General features: G+C 35.7%; 3 protein-coding genes and 1 long non-coding RNA gene across 6 annotated transcripts in view; 1 reads left to right on the forward strand and 3 right to left on the reverse strand.

The window, feature by feature from the left end:
- LOC105345480 (probable ATP-dependent RNA helicase DDX46) overlaps positions 1-345 on the reverse strand; it is a 23,195-nt gene extending 22,850 nt beyond the window's left edge. The window contains exon 1 of the mRNA XM_011453610.4: positions 208-345. Within this exon, the coding sequence (XP_011451912.3) occupies positions 208-224 (17 nt within the window). The 5' untranslated portion in view covers positions 225-345. The remainder of the gene's footprint in view (positions 1-207) is intronic.
- LOC105345478 (H/ACA ribonucleoprotein complex subunit 1) lies at positions 247-10,994 on the forward strand. 2 transcript variants are annotated; one of them, XM_020074184.3, is made up of 7 exons: positions 247-384; positions 590-669; positions 1,870-1,953; positions 6,166-6,314; positions 6,501-6,560; positions 6,724-6,889; positions 10,506-10,994. In XM_020074184.3, exons 2-7 carry the CDS (start codon positions 603-605, stop codon positions 10,595-10,597), a joined length of 618 nt encoding a protein of 205 aa, XP_019929743.3. In that variant the 5' UTR covers positions 247-384; positions 590-602; the 3' UTR covers positions 10,598-10,994. The 2 variants fall into 2 exon arrangements, with proteins under 2 accessions (XP_019929743.3, XP_019929744.3); XM_020074185.3 differs by having other exon boundaries at positions 593-669.
- On the reverse strand, positions 6,557-10,510 carry LOC136269966 (uncharacterized). Its single transcript, XR_010707571.1, has 2 exons — positions 9,530-10,510; positions 6,557-7,008 (listed from the first exon to the last, which is right to left on the reverse strand). It is a non-coding gene; the product is annotated as an uncharacterized lncRNA (long non-coding RNA).
- Positions 10,995-16,963: 5,969 nt separating the features above from the next.
- LOC105345481 (heterogeneous nuclear ribonucleoprotein L) lies at positions 16,964-19,807 on the reverse strand. Of its 2 annotated transcripts, none has more exons than XM_011453611.4 (2): positions 19,691-19,807; positions 16,964-19,074 (listed from the first exon to the last, which is right to left on the reverse strand). In XM_011453611.4, the coding sequence occupies exon 2, from the start codon at positions 19,061-19,063 to the stop codon at positions 17,408-17,410; it is 1,656 nt and encodes a 551-aa protein (XP_011451913.1). In that variant the 5' UTR covers positions 19,064-19,074; positions 19,691-19,807; the 3' UTR covers positions 16,964-17,407. The 2 variants fall into 2 exon arrangements, with proteins under 2 accessions (XP_011451913.1, XP_011451914.1); XM_011453612.4 differs by having other exon boundaries at positions 16,964-19,071; positions 19,691-19,796.
- Positions 19,808-20,554: the final 747 nt, after the last annotated feature.

Genomic DNA, 20,554 nt, shown 5'->3' on the forward strand with positions numbered 1-20,554 from the left:
AGACCAGGAAATCCTTTTTTTTAAATCTAAGAGAGGTTATTTTACAATGAACAGATGAACATTCATATAACGCCAGTAGAACTATCTACTATGCAACATGCACATAATGATAATCAAATGCCAATGATAAGGTAAGAACGTATAAAAAATATCCTTGTCATATTTGATGTGAGATACGGTGAAAAAACAATAAAATTGGATAAATACCTTCCCTCCCTTGGCATCTTGATGATCTCAACAAAGTCGAAAAACTTCTTTCGAAGCTACAGTTCTAAAATCGATGTTGTCAAACGCAGAAAAGACCCGAAATAGTATTTCCAAACGTCAGGTTGTCGTAAATAAAACCGGAAGTACCATGTGCTAAACATTGCAGCAAAAACAAAGGTACAATTTTTTTTTATCTATATTGAACTGATGTGAAACGACAACCTTAATATGAACCAAAATGAACACCCATCTTCAAAGTTTATTGTTTTATTCTTTTTATCATCGAAACTGTATATATTTTTGATAGTGTGAATCAGTGATGGGGGGGGGGGGGGTCGGTATTGTCCATATGCGGTGATTTAGGAATTGTTATTTGTTTCAGTAGCGTTAAAACCATGTCAAGAGGTGGATTTAACAACAGTTTTGGCAGAGGTGGAGGCGGAAGAGGCGGTCGCGGAGGAGGTAAATGATGTATTCTTTTGATTTAACTTTTGAAATACACTGCGTTAATTTAATACCACAATACTGTAAATTTGGTGTAATTTTTGTTAATTACCAGTTCACATACCACATACTGTGAAAGCTTTCATTTTGATGACATGTTTATTGTGACTTTTTCTGTGACTTTGGCTTATACTGTTCTGTACTAGTGGTTGGTATTGTGACGGTCAGTGAACGGTTCATTAATACCGGCGCCAGATAGCTCAGTTGGTAGAGCACCTGACTAGAGATTCAGGGGGCCCGGGTACGAATCCTGGTCGGTCCGTCATTATTTCTCCCATCTCATACAGTATTAATTTATATTTGTTTTCCCTTGGATTGAAATGTCACACTTTCATCACAGCTAGGGACTCGGTTGTTGGATAGTGGAGTTCTTTTTTATACCCTGTCCCGAGTTTTTGCTTCCACCACTTTTTGCTTGATATTTCAATAATAGTAAATACCTTTGTGCTCAAACTAAGTTCATCCACTAATATGAAAAATGTCCAGATTATCTGTTTTGAAACGCCCTCGCTTCAGGTTTCAATACACATCCAAAAATTGAAAGTCTATGGAGAATTTGCATTGCATCAGCCATTGCATCAGCCATTAATAAGCCCAGATGATAATGTTAAAAAATCGCGCGATGTATTCCGAGTGTATTCCGAATGGAGAAAAGATGTTAACATTTCCCATTACAATTAATCTCCGTAAGAAAATTGTTTTCGTTCCTGTGAAATTTTATAAGTGAAAAGGGATAATTGTTCAATGAAGATATCTTGGATATATTCCCTTTCATCGATTTCAATTGTATTTCTTTCACAGGTATGTGTATTTTTATTAAAAATCATCAAAAATTGATGGAAGCAATAACTTGGGACAGACTATAATATTATTCCCGAAGACAAAAATGATTGAAATTAGTAATCATAAGTGTATATCTGTGTATTGTATTAAAAACATTCACTGGAAACCCCTGCTGAAGAAGTGAATTCAATCAATTCAATGTACATTAAAAAAAGGGTACTTTTTTAATGTACATTGAATACATGCAGTCTCATAGAGGGCTCTGCTTCATCTTGCTGTCTATGAGATTGATCAATCCGTTATTGTTCCGTAGTCAGTCAGTTACAAACCTAGTAAGTAATATTGTAATGTCCCTGCTTATTATAAAAATTGCAGGTTTTCGAGGTGGAGGCAGAGGTGGAGGAAGAGGCGGTTTTGGAAACCGGTATCAAGATCAAGGTCCCCCTGAAACTGTTAAAGGTAAGGGAAAGGTATCATGATGAAGGTTCCCCCGAAACTGAAAGGTAAGAGAAAATAAATAGACAAGACGGTCCCCTTGAAAACTATTAGTTAAAGATATGGGGTATAGAAATGACTAGTTAAAAGATTATGTTAAAGAAAGGGGAATAGTAACCAGTAAATGATTTAAAACCCAGTAAAACTGAAACTGTTAAGGTGGCAGGGGATAGTTTTTTTGTTGAGCATGTAAAGCAGATAGTGCTCATATATGTGATATAATTTTTCAGTGGATTTTTAAAATTGGTTGGCATGCAAAGGCAATCTAATTAAAATTAGACTTGTAATTCCGCTCCTTTACGATACGCTATACATGTATATCGTATCGTAGAGGAGTGGAATTACAAGTCTAATTTTAATTAGATTTCATGCAAAGGACACATGATCCTGAATCTTGAGAATTTTCAGACATTTCAGAATAAACATGTACAACTTGCATATAACTGTATAATAACACTACATAGGGACTATCTCAAAATCTAAAAAAAAAAATTGCTCTTTTTTACTATTTCACGGGTCCTGCATCATACTTGAGTCCCGAGCAAATGCCGTCAACAACCGTGGATATGTAGGTTAAAGCAAACAATCACCAATTAATGGGGGGGGGGGGGGGGGGGGGGGTCAATCACCTTTTGAGGAAAAGTGCTAACAGTACTAATCAATCAATGAAACATGGACATGAGCTCCTCTACGCACAAAATGAATGCAGTAAATATTCTAGCAGTCAAAACCCCTCTTTGTTAGCCATCTTCCAAACTTTAGGTTTTTCCCTTTATATTTCAAAATTTTTACTGGGTCTATTGTGCAAAACTGTCCCCTGCTACCTATAAAAAGTGATAAATGCAGTTAATGTTGAAGATTCTCCTGAAACCATTAAAGGAATAAGGAATCATTCTTTGAGTATTCTGAGGTGATAAGTACAATGATGGGGGGGGGGGGGGGGTGATCAAGTCCATTAAAGTCTGCTTAAAGTGCTTTATGATAGATTTGATCACCCTGGACAGTATTTAATCACCTCATGATATAACATGTATTTTAGAAAAAGACACTGGAAAATGTAAATATTAAAGTTTAGTGGTGTTGAAACTAGTATTATTGATACCAAGGAATATTGAACTGTTGGGGAAATGGAAACAAATGTAATATTCATAGATCTAGGTCTCCCTTTAGCTGCTAAAGGTAGGCAGTATAAGTACATGTAGTCATGTACTATGAAATTCGGTAAAATTCAAGGTCTCCACGAAACTATCCAAATTGATTGGATAAGAGTAAGGATCAAGGCCCCTCTAAACTTTTGAAGGTAAGTCTGGAGATTTGAAAAAAAATGTCTTTCTGATACTAAAATACAGATTAATTGGTAGGCACCCTAAAACTAACAAACATCAATGGTATGGAAACTGATATTCTGTGGAACATATGTAAACAGATTTCAAATCTTAAGGAAACAAATACATGTATATTGTATATTCATTTTAAAGAGATATAATTCTTTTATCAATATCATATTATATGTTTATAATTTAATAAAATATAACAAGAGGCCCATGGGCCACATCGCTCACCTGAGGAACAATAGGTATGATAAAATCAGCTCAATGGAGTCATAATACAAACTATCTGGACAATGTACAATAATTCATGTAAATCCTGTATAAATAAAATCCATTTTCCCCTGGATATTCTTATGTTTATAATCATTAGTCCCTTTTCTAACAGGATGATTTTATAGCCATATCATATGTTGAGTATTGCAGTTCTAAAACAGATCCGTAACAATAGTTTATATATGGGATATAAACGTACATCAAACTCTGAACCTTCTCGTGAGGCCAAAGAATTGTCCTGGGGCCAAAGTCTTAACAATTATAAAGAATCATCTGGCTGATTAGTTTTAAAGATTTGCCCTATATATTCCTTTGTTAAACTTTGACACCCCCCCCCCCCCCATTGACGCCCCACCCTACCCCTGGGGATCATTATTTTCACAACTTTGAATCTACACTACCTGAGGATGCTTTCACACAAGTTTCAGCTTTCCTGGCTGATTAGTTTCTGAGAAGAAGATTTTTAAAGAATAACTCTGTTTATTCCTATGTAAAACATTGACCTCCCATGGTGGCCCAAACTTACCCCCAGGGGTCATGATTTTCACAAATTTGAATCAACACTACCTGAGGATGCTTCCACACAAGTTTTAGCTTTCCTGGCTAATTAGTTTCTGAGAAGAAGATTTTTAAAGATTTACTGTATATAATCATATGTTAAACTTCGATCCCCCATTGTGGCCCCACCCTACCCCCGGGGGTCATGATTTTCACAACTTTGAATTTACACTACCTGAGGATGCATCCACACAAGTGTCAGCTTTCCTGGCTGATTAGTTTCTGAGAAGAAGATTTTTAAAGATTTACTGTGGATTCCTATGTAAAACGTCGATCCCCCATTGTGGCCCCACCCTACCCCTGGGGGTCATGATTTTCACAAATTTGAATCTTCACTACCTAAGGATGCATCCACACAAGTGTCAGCTTTCCTGGCCGATTAGTTTCTGAGAAGAAGATTTTTAAAGATTTACTTTTTATATTCATATGTTAAACTTCGACCCCCCCCCCCCCCCCCCCCCCATTGTGGCCCCATCCTCAGGTGAGCTTAAAAGGTTAAGTTTACAATTCAATAAGTTGGTTTCTGGAAGAAAAGATTTTGAAAATTTTCGTAATAAATATTGACAATTTTTTGTTACTTTTTTAATCTTTAGCTTTTAAGATCTGTGTACAAACATAGAATTGTGAGCTAATCTCTGTATCTTGCTTATAATTCGAAGCTTAACACTCAAATATGATTAGTAAATAGAAATTGTAAACAATTAAACACAAGAAACATGCACTACATGTATAATGAATTATATATATACATGTATATACCTACATATTTCCGTAAGCGATATCAAACTCTATTTAAACTGAATAAACTAGAGAAAATGTCGAGCATCTCAACAAAACCTATTGCATTAATCTACCATTACGCAAAAGATAATGCCGAATTACCGATAGAATGAATTGTATTTCAGTACCCCTACATCAGATTTTGCTTAATTTGCGCAGGTAAACAGTTAACGTAACTGTTTGATTTACCGAAGTCTCTGTTTGATTTGATACGTAAAAATCACGAAATACAGACGATAGTTTCCAGGTTACAAAGCATAAATAATGAAAACGAAACGAAAATCAGAACAAGCTAACACCAACGTCATGTGTGAAAACTGTCAACGCATTGAAATATTTAGCCTCAATTTACTTCACAAAATCGGCACCAATATATTTTTCATGTTTCAAAATTTCCCTTCATACGCGAACTGTTGCACAACAAGCAAATTCATCATAGTCAGATCGACCCTTTTTCGTATAATGTCATGGCTGCTTTAAACAAAGAACCTCGTTTTAGAAGTATGGAATACGAGTCTTGGTAAAATGGGTATGCAAACCCGGGCCGTGGCAAAATAAATGCCGGGGCAGATCGGCAATCGTCAATTCCAAATACGCATTATTTTGCAGCAATATCTACAGCGAATACAAATATACTAGTCCATCAAATATTCTGAAATTTTAATGAGATTGGCAGATTAATAACTGCCAATCTTTTGTTTTGCCCAGGCCAAGTCTTGCCTACCCATTTTATCGGATGCCGAGCCCGATGCTATTAAACTGATTGAAACACGCCTTTCCTTTATCATTATTTTCGTAATAACTTAGATTTGAAACAAAATTACCCCTTAATTTTTGCAATTTATATTTTCCTTCCCATAAGGATAATTTATGCTAAACTACGTTGAATTTGCCTCGGTAGTTCTTGAGAAGAAGATTTTTAAAAATGCACCCCCCTTTTTCTACAGTTTCAAGGTTTTCTCCGCTTTGAATACAGATCGGACTTTTATTTTTGCAATTTATATTTGCCCTCCCATAAGGATGCTTTGTGCCAAATTTGGTTGAAATTGGATAAGCAGTTTTAGAGAAGAAGTTCAAAATGTAAAAAGTTTACAGACGGACAGACAGACAGACGGACAGACGGACGGACGGACAGACGGACGACGGACAAAATGTGATCAGAATAGCTCACTTGAGCTTTCAGCTCAGGTGAGCTAAAAACCATTCATACAATGAGATGATGGGCTTATTTCAGAGGTCGGGGAGTACGTCCACCCCTGTGAAGACGACCTCGTCTGTGTCAGCACCATAGAGGATGTACCTCACTTCAATGCTCCGATTTTTCTAGAAAACAAACAGCAGATTGGAAAAGTGGATGAAATATTTGGTTCAATTAGAAATTTTGTATCCTTTTGTTTTTCATTTTAGTTAGTGTCTAAGGGATCATATACTGGTAAATCCCAACAGGTTTAACTTTATATTGAACTTTGCTAAAATTTTGATGTAGGAAACAATTACCGTTAGGTTATACTTTTTCTGTAATCTTAAGCATATCTGATGATCAGTATTCTTTCCTTGACTTTGTTGAAGTATTTTTCAGTTAAATTATCAGAAAATATGAAAGCAAAGTCTTTTTCAAAAAGTACAAAGGTATAATTTAATATATACTAATCTAACAGTTGTGAATACAGTGTATTATCATATAGAGCAGTTACTGACGTGTTAATAGAATTGCAAGTTTTCATCTATTGAAATCCCCCCCCCCCCCATTTTCAGCTGTCATGTTTTGTAAAGCGAATGTTCTTTCTTTCAGCTTTTCATAGACCCATACAAACTGTTACCCCTGCAGAGGTTTTTACCTAAGCCGCCTGGGTCTGGGGGTGGGCGTGGTCGAGGTGGTAGAGGAGGCGGTGGTGGGAGAGGCGGGAGAGGAGGCCGAGGCGGGGGCCGGGGTGGGGGTAGAGGCGGAGGAGGCAGAGGTAAGAAATGTGTGGGATCAGTCATTGTTCCTCAGACATTCCTGTTTTACAGTACAGTACCGATCAGACCCAACCTAACACCAGAGTAAACCCCAACTACAGTACCGATCAGACCCAACCTAACACCAGAGTTAAGGTCGGTAGCGGGTTTAACATTTTGCGCCCTCTGCGCAGGGTTTTGCGCATTACTGTCGTAAAACGCAAATTTAAAGTAAAATGTTCAAATATACAGATTATCATGTAACGTTTTTATGTTAAAAAAAATGACTTATCAAAAAATTATATTTAGTGAAAAGAATCGTTAAAATAATGTCAGAAGTATTTTAATCATCTCGCCGCTTCTTCAAAACGACGTTATTGTCGTCGGAATCAACGTCTTACGATGACGTCAGTTGATACTCTGACGTAACAATTGACAAAAATAAATGTCGTGCACTTTCTATTGCAGCGTCAATAATTAAAATCAAAACTATAATTTGCAAAATAAAAACATATACGCCGTCCTTCTACGTTCTGTGTGAGTGAAATGGTTTATAACCGGGTTTTCCAACGGAAAAATCCGGTTATTAAAATGGTGAAAATGGCGGGCGGGCGGGCGGGCGGCTGCCAAAAGGGTACCCTCATTGTACGGATAACTCCTCCTACAGTTTTCAAGATAGGAAGTTGGTCTTTTGCAGATCAATTGTACATATATCAGAGGTGTGCATATTGCTAGGATTTTGATTTCCGATAATTTATCGAAAAAATACCAGCTTTTGAACTTAGTCATTTTTTGGCAAAATATTGCATATAGGGAACCCTCATTGTACGGATAACTCCTCCTACAGTTCTCAAGATAGGAAGTTGTTCTTTTGCAGATCAATTGTACATATATCAGAGGTGTGCATATTGCTAGGATTTTGATTTCCGATAATTTATCGAAAAAATACCAGCTTTTGAACTTAGTCATTTTTTGGCAAAATATTGCATATAGGGAACCCTCATTGTACGGATAACTCCTCCTACAGTTTTCAAGATAGGAAGTTGGTCTTTTGCAGATCAATTGTACATATATCAGAGGTGTGCATATTGCTAGGATTTTGATTTCCGATAATTTATCGAAAAAATACCAGCTTTTGAACTTAGTCATTTTTTGGCAAAATATTGCATATAGGGAACCCTCATTGTACGGATAACTCCTCCTACAGTTCTCAAGATAGGAAGTTGTTCTTTTGCAGATCAATTGTACATATATCAGAGGTGTGCATATTGCTAGGATTTTGATTTCCGATAATTTATCGAAAAAAATACCAGCTTTTGAACTTAGTCATTTTTTGGCAAAATGTTGCATATAGGGTACCCTCATTGTACGGATAACTCCTCCTACAGTTCTCAAGATAGGAAGTTGTTCTTTTGCAGATCAATTGTACATATATCAGAGGTGTGCATATTGCTAGGATTTTGATTTCCGATAATTTATCGAAAAAATACCAGCTTTTGAACTTAGTCATTTTTTGGCAAAATATTGCATATAGGGAACCCTCATTGTACGGATAACTCCTCCTACAGTTCTCAAGATAGGAAGTTGTTCTTTTGCAGATCAATTGTACATATATCAGAGGTGTGCATATTGCTAGGATTTTGATTTCCGATAATTTATCGAAAAAATACCAGCTTTTGAACTTAGTCATTTTTTGGCAAAATGTTGCATATAGGGTACCCTCATTGTACGGATAACTCCTCCTACAGTTCTCAAGATAGGAAGTTGTTCTTTTGCAGATCAATTGTACATATATCAGAGGTGTGCATATTGCTAGGATTTTGATTTCCGATAATTTATTTAAAAAATCCAAGTTTTTGAACTTAGTCATTTTTTGGCAAAATATTGCATATAGGGTACCCTCATTGTACGGATAACTCCTCCTACAGTTTTCAAGACAGGAAGTTGTTCTTTTGCAGATCAATTGTACATATATCAGAGGTGTGCATATTGCTAGGATTTTGATTTCCGATAATTTATAAAAAAAATACTAGCTTTTGAACTTAGTCATTTTTTGGCAAAATGTTGCATATACATGTAGGGTACTCCATTTCACTGGATAAGGGTTGACATGGATTATGGATACAGTTTACATAAAAGAAAACCCGGTTTGCTGTCACATTGACAGCTTTTCACTTGTTTTCTTCTACTACAAAAAATTGAGTTTGATTCGTAAACATCCTTTTTTTTATACATTTCTATATTATGTAAAATGGCTGGCATGGCACGTTTATAGGATCAAATTATGAGAGCGAATAGCATAAAAACCATCCGGTCAATTTCGTTTTAATTTGGCCAAAATGTTTACTTATACTTAAACCTTTCATCGCTGAAAATTAAAAGAAAATCGTATGTTTGTAATTTTTTAAATATGAAATTGAAAATGAAAACCCTCATTTTCCAATATAATCCTATATAGAATGTCGGTGATGAATCGGACATACGACCGAAATTTGATCGCGGCAAACAGATAAACTATCCGGTCAATTTACTTTATATTTTGCACATAGTTTTCTCATAAATTGGCATTTCACTGTAAAAAAAATTAAAGGAAATCGTATGTTTGAAACATTCCCCCCCGACACTCCTTAACCCCAACTACAGTACCGATCAGACCCAACCTAACACCAGAGTAAACCCCATCTACAGTACCGATCAGACCCAACCTAACACCAGAGTAAACCCCAACTAAACCCCAGGTTTACTTTTTGGTTAACTCGAGGTTTACTCTTGGTTTACTTTTTGAAAATTTGGGTTTACTCGGGGTTTACTCTGGGTATTTTGAAATTGCTTTTGATGTCAATTGTATGCACTGAAGTGTGAAGCAGACGAGTATTTTAATCTTACTATCCTACTGCCTGTAATTCCCACCCCTTGTATATTCCGAATACAGAGTTAGCATCTGCTTTCAAGGGTATACTTCTGGCCAGGTTTACTCTCCGTGTCCACTCTGGGTTTACTTTGGGTTTAACTCTCGGTCCACTCTAGTAAACCCGAAGTAAACCCAGAGTAAACCCTGAAAGTAAACCCAGGGTTTAGTTTGGGTTTACTTTCTGTTAGGTTGGGTCTGATTGGTACTGTATATATAGTACATCTGCATACTATATTAGTCAGAATTATAAGTAATGAGACAGTAACTGTACTTGTGTTTTGCTTTGCTTAGCACAATAGATAAAGTAAACATTACATTTGGCTTTGTATTTTTTGGTGGGCAGAATGCTGCTACTGCTAAATTAAGTACATCGCCTAATCTTAAGCATACATGTTTATTATATAATACGTTGATTCAGAAATTTGCTATATATTAAATCCATGCTTACCTGTTTACAAATTAGTACACGCTAAATATGTCGTTTCATCAATATTCGAAGAATACCAATTTTCGTGGAGTTCGTTGTAAAGTTGATCCAAGTTGATAATGTTCATGAAAATGCAATTTCTTCTAACATTTTGTATTGATAAGATCATTGTCCAAAAATATACATATCCTTGAAACTGTGATTTTCATTGAATCCACCGAAATAGATATCCAGGAATATTAATGAAACCACAGTACCCCATGTGCATTACATTAACTGTGACTTTTTCTTTATTCAGGATTCCGAGGAGGAGGAGGTGGAGGAGGATTCCGGGGTCGTGGAGGGGGAGGAGGAGGGTTCAGAGGTCGTGGGGGATTCAGGGGGAGGTAACTCCATTGACAATCTACCAAACATAGATTCAGGTCGTGTGCATTGTATGTTGCGAATTGTTATGTTCTCTACTGATGTTATGCTGGCAGACGATGTAAGGCATATTGGTTGGTTAATGATGTGTTCATACATTGTTGAATAATGCATTGTTTTTTGTCATTTAAAGAAGATGAAACTCTTTTATTTTACTGAATCATGTGAAGAATCCTGTATAAATGTTCACTGTAGAGGAGAGAAAGAGGTGATCAATAAATTGGTCATTTACAGTAGTACTGTACAATTCTATATTCATATTCATGTCCTATTTTTAGGACTCATACGAAGTTTGTTACCTGTGTATCGCTTTGAAAATGTTGCAACATGCAGGATTTTATGAAATAAACAATTATACATTAAATGGACTACAATTATTTATGCAGTCGTTGTTAATCCACTGTAGCTGAGAAGTGAGTTTAACCTGATAAATTTTATTTGATAGAGGCTCTTGTTTAACATAGAAATAGGAATCATGTGATACAGTGTATGACAAATACCAAAAATCACATCCATCAAGCATTTTTTGAGTGAGGTAGAACCATGCACGTTTTCTTAGCATCCTTGATAAAGGAAATAAAATCAAACTCCGGTATCTGAAGCTAGGCATAGTTTCAAATCCAAAGTTTCATGAACCATGAGACCAGTTGGTCAGGACATCCAGTATATTTCTTCCAACATTCAAACCTGCTTTGAATAAGTCAATAAACTTAATTACACCTGCTCCAGCATCCAGATATTCAAAGATCAAAAACTCTGAAACTACATGTACCTCTATTACACATCAAAAGTTATACTGTGTAAGTCTGGGTATGAACAGGATTTACTTCCTGAAGTAACCAATCCCAATATAAGAAATAAATTCATGTAGATATTTAACCTGCCTTAGCATCTGGATATTAAATAATAAAGATCACTCTTCATATCTTGAACTAGCTCTGTGTTTCATCATGTAAGTTTTGAATAAGTAAGGACCATTATTTACTTAAATATATGACAAAAACCTTAACCTCTTCCAGTTTTCTAAACCTATGGCTCAGATTCAGCATCCATGCTTGTCAAGTGTATCAGTGTCACAAGATGAATCATTCATCTATAGCACTTAATTTGGTATCATGCATTTTTCACCCCCAAAATTAAAGTTCTAAAAAAATCTTTAAAAGTAATGCTGAATATAGTTGAAATCATAATGAAAAATAAGTACCTATGTAAAAGGTTATCACCCCAATGATGTCATAATGTAGAAATGACGTACGTCATGAAGATTGTCTTATTTTGATCAATAATTAATGACTGAAGCAAAATATGAGCATTTTCTGACTTTTTTTTTTGACTGGTCAAGATGGACCTCATGCTTTCTCAAGTACCATATTTAACAATCATGTGTATATGAACAAAAACTTATGTAAAAATCGTACTTGAGCAGACCTGCTCTCTATACTTCCAAATGGGCAAAATATGGAAGAATAATAACAATATTTATTTGTCTGCCTATCTGTCCGTTCACCATTAGTTTCATACTTGCCAACTGACCCGATTTCGTCGGGTCACACCCGATTTTTCAACCCTTCACCCGATTATTTTTCATGACCCGGCGGGTCATGCTTTTCACCCGATTTTTGTCGAACAACCTGAAAATCTCCCGATTTCCGGATTTGGTTCGTAAATTACGTTGCGTGTTTGACTTCCAGTTATGAACCCAAGCTGTGCAAGCTGAGCTTGAATTTACGTAACGCGTAAACAATGCCGATGGCAATAACAGACACATTAAGTGTAATTATTATCGTGAGTTGTTTAGACTAAGCGAAGGTTTAAATCATTAACTAAGTGTAATGGCTTCCAATAAGAAAAGGTCTTCATTGGGGCCAGCGGAATCAAAACCAACAAAAAGAAAACGATATTTTTGTACCTATCAACATATCTGGGAAAATGAATTCCTATAGGTAAAACAAAGTAATCGAGTACAAAACGAGGCTTTTGCGTTCTATTTAACGCACATTTGAATATTGGATTGTGTGCCCAAAATGATCTGACTAAACATTCAAAAACGCCAAGTCATGAATAGAATGCTTTTAAATACACAAAAGTCTTCCAAGTCACTTACAACATTTACAGAGTTCAAAAGCAAGTTAATGAAGCAGAAACTCTTTGCATTTTTTTTTCAGCTGAACACAACCTACCATTTTCTGTGTCAGATCACTATACAAAATTCAAAATCAGCAACTGTTAGTTAAAATGCTTCTTTGCAATAAAGTATTACACATAAGTTTTAACACATTTTTATTGTATATTCCTATGAAATGCATGATAAATATGTCGTGAATGTCGTTACGCGCTATGACCAGATTTTTTACTATCCAAATCTGGTCATGACCAGATTTTTATGTGTTGGAGGTTGGCAAGTATGATTAGTTTCCATACATTTTTCTTTGCAGAGGTTGCACAAATTGAAATAATTATCAAAATAATTTCTAGGTCATGTACGATTTTGATGACAATAGAGCAATTTTCAACAGAGTAATGCCCCTTTGACTTAGAAAAAATCAAATTTTTTGCAGTTTTTGTTCATTCTCTTCTTGAACACGTTTCCAGGGGGGGGGGGATAAGTGTTTCACAAATATCTCGTTTAATTTGTTTGCAAAATTGCAGGAATTCGCCCATTTGAGTGACATCATAAATGAAGCTATTAGACAATGATGATTAATCTCAAGATTATATATAATGATAGACATCCTCTGTATAATGTTTTATGAAGATTTGATTTTGATATGATACAATTTAAAAATTGGTTAAATGAGGGGCAGATACATGTATTTGACCATAGCAAATGTCCTTTGGTGAAGATAACACCATTATTAACCTAGATATATTACATTGTCAAAGGGCGCCAGCTTTAAAATCCTTAAATTACCCCAATCATCCAAGGCTTAGATTCAGGTTTCCAGTCTCTCAAGCGTACATGTATCAAAAGATGCACCACCCACGCAAGATTGAAGATAGAAACTGTAAAAGTTTCAAAATGGCCATTACAGGGCACCTGTTTCAAGTACTTTAATCTGCTCATATAAAAAACCTTAACCTCATCCAGCATCAGAAATTAACGGTTCAGATTCAGCATCCAAGTCTGTTAAGTCCATATTTATGCCCAAGTGCACCATCCGTGCAAGGTTGGTGAAGATATGACAAGTAATAACTTTGATACAGGACCTGTCCAAAAGCTTTAACCATGTTCAGATGCTGATGTCAAGGGCATAGCCCAATTTGTCTTGGTAAGAAAAAACATAGGTAATCACAGATTACAAAGCTCACCGAGACGAGACATCACCCTTATGAGACTTCACCTTTATGAAACCACCTTTATCCTATTAAACGAAAATCATACTTTTAATTTTGGATATTCATGGATTCTGTTTTGACACAGTACCGTATTTCATGTGTTAAAAAATTGTATGATAATCATATGTTCATTTGTTAATCAATACAATAATATAACATTAAATATTGCATCCTATCATATTTACAACATATATCATATAATACAATAAAATACCATAATAAACAATGATGAGATATGATATTGTAACGTATGATATGACATTGTATTGTGTTATACGTTATTGTATTTGATCAAATAATACAATATCATTATATATAAAACAATATAGTATTATATTACAATATCATATTACATAATACATCATAACATTGAAACATATGATATTATATTGTATAATATAGTATGGTATTGTATGATACTGTAACATTTTTAATACATAATATGATATTGTATCATATGATTCTAATGTAATATTATTGTTTTGATTAACAAATGAACATATGATTACAACATACAATTTTTTAACACATGATATAATTTGATACAACATTGTATCATATCAAATGATACAATATTATGTGATAAAGTAAAATATAATATAATACAATATCATATTATACATATTGTATCATATGATACAATAATATGTTTTACAATATCATACAATACAATTTCATGTGATGTGATAATAAATCATATTATAAACCAATATCATCTTATACAATATCGTATGATACAATATTATATAATATAACAGTATCATATTATACAATTTCATGTGATAAAATTCTATATTTCAGAAACTAATATCATATTATACAATATCGTATGATACAATATCAAAGAATATACAATATTGTATCATAGGATACAATATTATATTTTGCAATATCTTATGTTAGTATCATGTGATAAAATAATAAATTAATAATACAATATTATACAATACTGTATCATAATATACAATACTATTCATAACGATATCATGATACAATATCATAACATAAAATATAAAAAAAAATTGATACAATATCATATAGTATCATATAACTTTTTATAATATTACATATGATATTATATTGTGTCATATTAAACAATATTGTTTCATACCAAACAATACTATATCATAGGAATCATGTTATATCATTTATCAACAAACACATCTATCTATCGAGCAGGTTTGAGTGAGGTAAGAGATTTCTTTAGCATCCTTGATAATGGAGATCAGGCTCTGCATCTAAAGCAACCTCTGCGTTTCATTTATAATATAGTTAAATCAACTATGCAAGCTATCATCTATAAAACATGTGACCTGTTCCAAAAAAACAGCACCTCATCCAGCATCCAAAACCAATAGCTCAGATTCAGCATTCAAGCCTGTCTGGTGCATCAGTATACATAAGACGCATTTCCATGCAAGTTTGAAGTTCAGACCAGTAATAACTAAGATATAATCATCAGAGAGCACTAGCAATTAAAACCTTAACATGCTCCAGCATCCGCAACCAGCATCCATGCCTGTTAGGTGCATCTGTATCATAAGACACACCATCCATTCAAGTTTGGTGATATCCTTGATAATGGAGATCAAGCTCTGCATCTGAAGCTTCCTCTGTGATTCATTCATTCTACAGTTTTATCAACTATGCAAGTTTGAAATAGTACTATTATCTATTAAACATGTGACCTGTTCCAAAAAACTTAACCATATCCAGCATCTGAAACCAATGGCTCAGATTCAGCATTCAAGCCTGTCTGGTGCATCAGTATCATAAGACACACCATCCATGGAAGTCTGATGAAGTTAGGACAAGTAGTAACTAAGATATAATCATCAGAGGGCACCTGAAACAAAAACTTTAACCAGCTCTAAAAACCTTAACCTCCTCCAGCATCCGAAACCTATAGCTCAGATTCAGCACTCAAGCCTGTCTGGTGCATCAGTATCATAAGACACACCATCCATGCAAGTTTGGTGAAGAACAGACCTGCAGTAACTTAGATATTGCTATCAAAGAGCACCTGCAACAAAAACTTCAACCTGCTCCAAAAATCTTAACCTCCTCCAGCATCCGAAACCAATAGCTCAGATTCAGCACTCAAGCCTGTCTGGTGCATCAGTATCATAAGACACACCATCCATGCAAGTTTGGTGAAGTACGGACCTGCAGTAACTTAGATAATGCTATCAAAGGGCACCTGCAACAAAAACTTTAACCTGGTCCAACAACCTTAACCTCCTCCAGCATCTGAAATTTAGGACTCAGATTCAGCATCCAAGTCTTTCAAGTCCATAAGTAGGTCCAGATGCATCATCCATGCAAGTTTGGTGAAGATAGGACAAGTAATAGCTTAGATACAGGACCTGCAACAAAAACTTTAACCAGGTCTGGACGCCTACGCCGACGCATAAGCTCCCCCTGACTTCATCCCGGTGAGCTAAAAATGAGCTAACAGTTCCAACTGTTAAAGATATTAATCTAATCTGTATAAAATAATTAATAGGATCAATGTTTTACAATGGTTTGAAAACTGGTCACCAACTGTAGGTTGCATGTTTTTTCTGGCTGTGTCCACTTTATAGGTTGAATATGAGATCACATATTCATGTTTATGATACTTTATGTAATCAAGCATCCTTAGTTAGGAGAAAGTATGCCATGTCTCAGAGCCCTGGCTTGAGGCTATTCAAATGACTGTTTGTTACCCTGAATAAATACTATAGGACTTGTACTGTGGTATATGTAATCTCTTTAAATATGAATAATGGCTGTGAATTTGGTGTGTGTGTGTGTGTTTGGGGGGGGGGGGGGGATGGGACAAACCATACAACAACTAAACCAAATTGCAGACATTTAATTAAATGCATCTCGTATCATTTCTCCAATATTCACTTGAGGAAGAACTATATGCTATGGGCAAATTGTGTATATCTTCTCCTGTCTAAACCAAAACCTTTAGTTACTCAAACCTTTATACCGGTAAGTGTCTGAACATATTTTTATGAATTTTATTTTATAATACTTCATGAAACAATGCATTAAAAAATAGTTTTGTATAAAATACAACTCAAATTTTGTTACAAAAAGCTCCATGTAAATTTCACCTTTTTTGGGATACAAACAGCGTGAAAGTGTTTAGGTGCAAGACAACAAACTGTAAATAGCTTAACAATTAATTATAAATTGTTTGGCTAATAAACTAAAAAATGCCCATTCATGACATAGTCCATGAAATCTGAAAATATTTTGAATGTCTATGATAATGTTCAATGTTCAAAGACTCGGCATTTGATTATAACATGTATAATGGATGTTTTGTACACGTTTGATGCAGTTGATGGATAATGCACAATGAGCATCTTCAATTAAAAGCTACCATTTGGTCAAAGAGTGTTCAGCTACACAAGGATTTTGTTTTGAAACCTAATGAATTCCTTTCTACCGACCACCAATTGGACTGCCTGAGAAGCACAGCTTCATCACATAAGGACTTTTGCCAGACGGATTAGGAATTGATGCGTGGTTTGCTAATGCCAGGGCATTGACTGCTTCTTCAGTGTCTTTGAACTGAACCAAACCAGAGGAACTTCTGGCACTAGTGGCAGGAAACTGTTTTATTTTCTCGGGACACTCTGCTCCCATATTTGTAAAAACCTCTTCCAAAACCTTCTCCGACAACTCAGGAGGAACATTGAAATAATGAAGAACCTTGGTGGGGGCCATGATTCTGTTTTTGCTGGCTTGTTCTGGATTTGCGTATCGATTGTTTCTGCTGCCCATGAAGTCTTTAAAAGACGGTGTCCCATCAGGTAACTCGTATGGATTTGGAACATCTTGTAAAAATGCCTGTTTGGAAACAGCAAGAGTTAACTTACTTCCAAACAAAGTCACATGACTGAGATTCTGAATGCTCCTCTCAACAGCCAGCGAGTCTCCCATCTGAATCATTGCAGATCCCTCTTTGCTCTTGAGGAACTTCACTCTGGCAACATTCCCATATAGGCAGAAAACATTAAACAGTCTGTCGCAGTTGACATGTTCTGGATTTAAACCATACACCATGAGTACTGCCCCTTGAATCATGGCCCCTGGTGGCCCTCCTTGGTCCTGATACCCATGTGGAGGCATTGGTCTTCCATAACCTCCATCTTCATGCATGGGTGGAGGTGGTCCAGGCTTCCTGCCAAACCCTTCCTGACCATACCCAGCCTGCCTCTGGGGCATTCCTCCATAGCCCTGACTGAATCCATCACCCTGGTCATACATCCCAGCCCCATATCCCCCACCCTGATAGCCCTGGTAGCCTTGAGTTTGGCCCGCTTCTCGTCCATATCCTCCAAATCCCCCCTGACCACCTGGACCAGGCCTCCTGTTGGATGGGGGAAATCCTCCGCTTGGTTCTGGTAGAAGAGGCATATTCCTGGGGGGAGCTGCCTCACTATTCAAGTTTGGATTGGTATAATCCCAGCTGCTTTGGTCATTTTTAAAAACATTCAGTTTATCTGTTTTTGCATACTCTATTTTCAGAGTGTTACAGTCGGAGTATATATCAGCTCCATTTAAAGCTTGCTTTGCACGTTTGGCCGATTCTACGTCATCAAATTCCACCATGCTCTGCATACCACTCTTTCTAAAGATAACAATACGCACCACCTGTCCATAGGGACTGCATATGGTGTGCATGATATCCACTGTGACGGGGTACTGGGGATTTAGGATCGTAAACAACAAAATGTGATTGGTCTGTTTGTTTTCTTCTTTTGGACCTGGTCTCTGAATGCGTTGACTGGTGGAATAATTGAAATATGCTGGCTGACCAGCGACAAAAATCTGGTTCTCATTTGAATAATTTACACAGTTTGTGGCTCCCGAAATGTCTTCAAACTCGATCAAAGCTTGGTGTTTCTTTGGCATGAGTACTACACAGCTTACATTTCCAAACTGTTGAACAGCCCTTGTCAGGTCTCTCTCCATGATGTTGTCATATAAGCCTCGGACATGGACGACCGGTGAAGGAGATGGCTTGATTGGGTCTTCACTAGACTTGTCCATCCTCATGCGTTTGCTGGCATGATCTTCATACCCAGATGCCATGACTCAACCTACTATGACAAAATTGATTAACATCATAAGACATTTATTGTCAACCATATCATATATATCATTATGCTTTGTATCTTATACCCAAAATAGGGTTAATTACTGTGTAAGGAGATCAGTATTTGATAATCTTTTAACCAGGTCCATTCTATGACATGGGACACTGAGAATTTAATGCAAATAAAAAAAACCCCCAAAACTACATCTTATTACACGTAATCTTCAAACAGTATAACATCTGACCATCAAATGCATTTCAAAGGGATTTGAACAGACAAAATAGGACAATCAAGTTAATGAAATGGAGGTGTCTCACTTTCAGCCATATTGAATTAAGCATTGTGATTATGGATTACTAATACTTGCTATTTGTTAACATTTGGAAGAAGTATTATATATATATAGAAGTTCTTTACTGTGGTAGTGACATACTATTATTGTACATGTCCTTGTATATACAAAGATACGCGACAAAAAACAAGCTTGCGCGCCTTTTTATGCCTACTGACTTGTGAAAGGACTCGTACGACTCGGTCTACACAATGTACATACCACACAACAGAAAGTGGCATTTATAAAGCCAGTGTCTTCTAATATGTAATTTAATAACTGAACGCATACCTAAATATAATCGCCGTTTGTAAGAAATGCAAAAAAAAATCCTCAATTGAAATAGCAAAATCCTGCATGGACCGTAAACTTCCGGTGAATTACTTGAAGAGTTATCGACCTTGAGTGTGATCTATGGAATAGCATTTGGATAATATTGCTATTGCACTATTTTAAAAAGACTGTGGCATTCCTTTCCAATAATGAAAATTACTGTAGAACAGAACGGTAGCTAATGAGTTCGACCTCTCTACTCTTATTTCAACTTTATACGAATTTTATTTTTATGAAATGCAATTTTTATTTATGCTACACTGTAAATTGAAAAAAATTCAAAACGCTTATATTTCATAAGATTGTACTTTATTCTCTTTTGAGAAGTGGACAGGTATAGCCTACACCCACTTCGCGTGTGGCTATGCCTGTCAACTTCTTAAAAGAGAATAAACTGTACTTATGTCAAAGGTCCCATACAAACTTAAAAGTATACTTAATCAATATCTTAGATTATTGAAGTTGAATTTAGGAACGTAGCATCGGCCTGGGGGTAGGGGCATCTTCGCTAGCCAAAGGGTCCCCCCTCCCGCCAATGAGAAAAGAAAGAAAGAAGAAAGTTAACCTTAAAATAAATGTTTTGAGTTATCTGCTTACAACCTCTCTCTCTCTCTCTCTCTCTCTCTCTCTCTCTCTCTCTCTCTCTCTCTCTCTCTCTCTCTCTCTAACCTGAACCTGAAAATGAATATCGATAAATCTAAAATAATAATACATTGTATTTAGCAAAGGTAGGCAGAAAGAAAACATACAGATAAAATATAACGATAAATTTATTGAAGTCGTTACTGATTTTAACTATTTTGGAATAGTATTTAGCAGAAC

This window comes from Magallana gigas, chromosome 7, assembly GCF_963853765.1.
Source record: "Magallana gigas chromosome 7, xbMagGiga1.1, whole genome shotgun sequence".
NCBI lineage: Eukaryota > Metazoa > Mollusca > Bivalvia > Ostreida > Ostreidae > Magallana > Magallana gigas.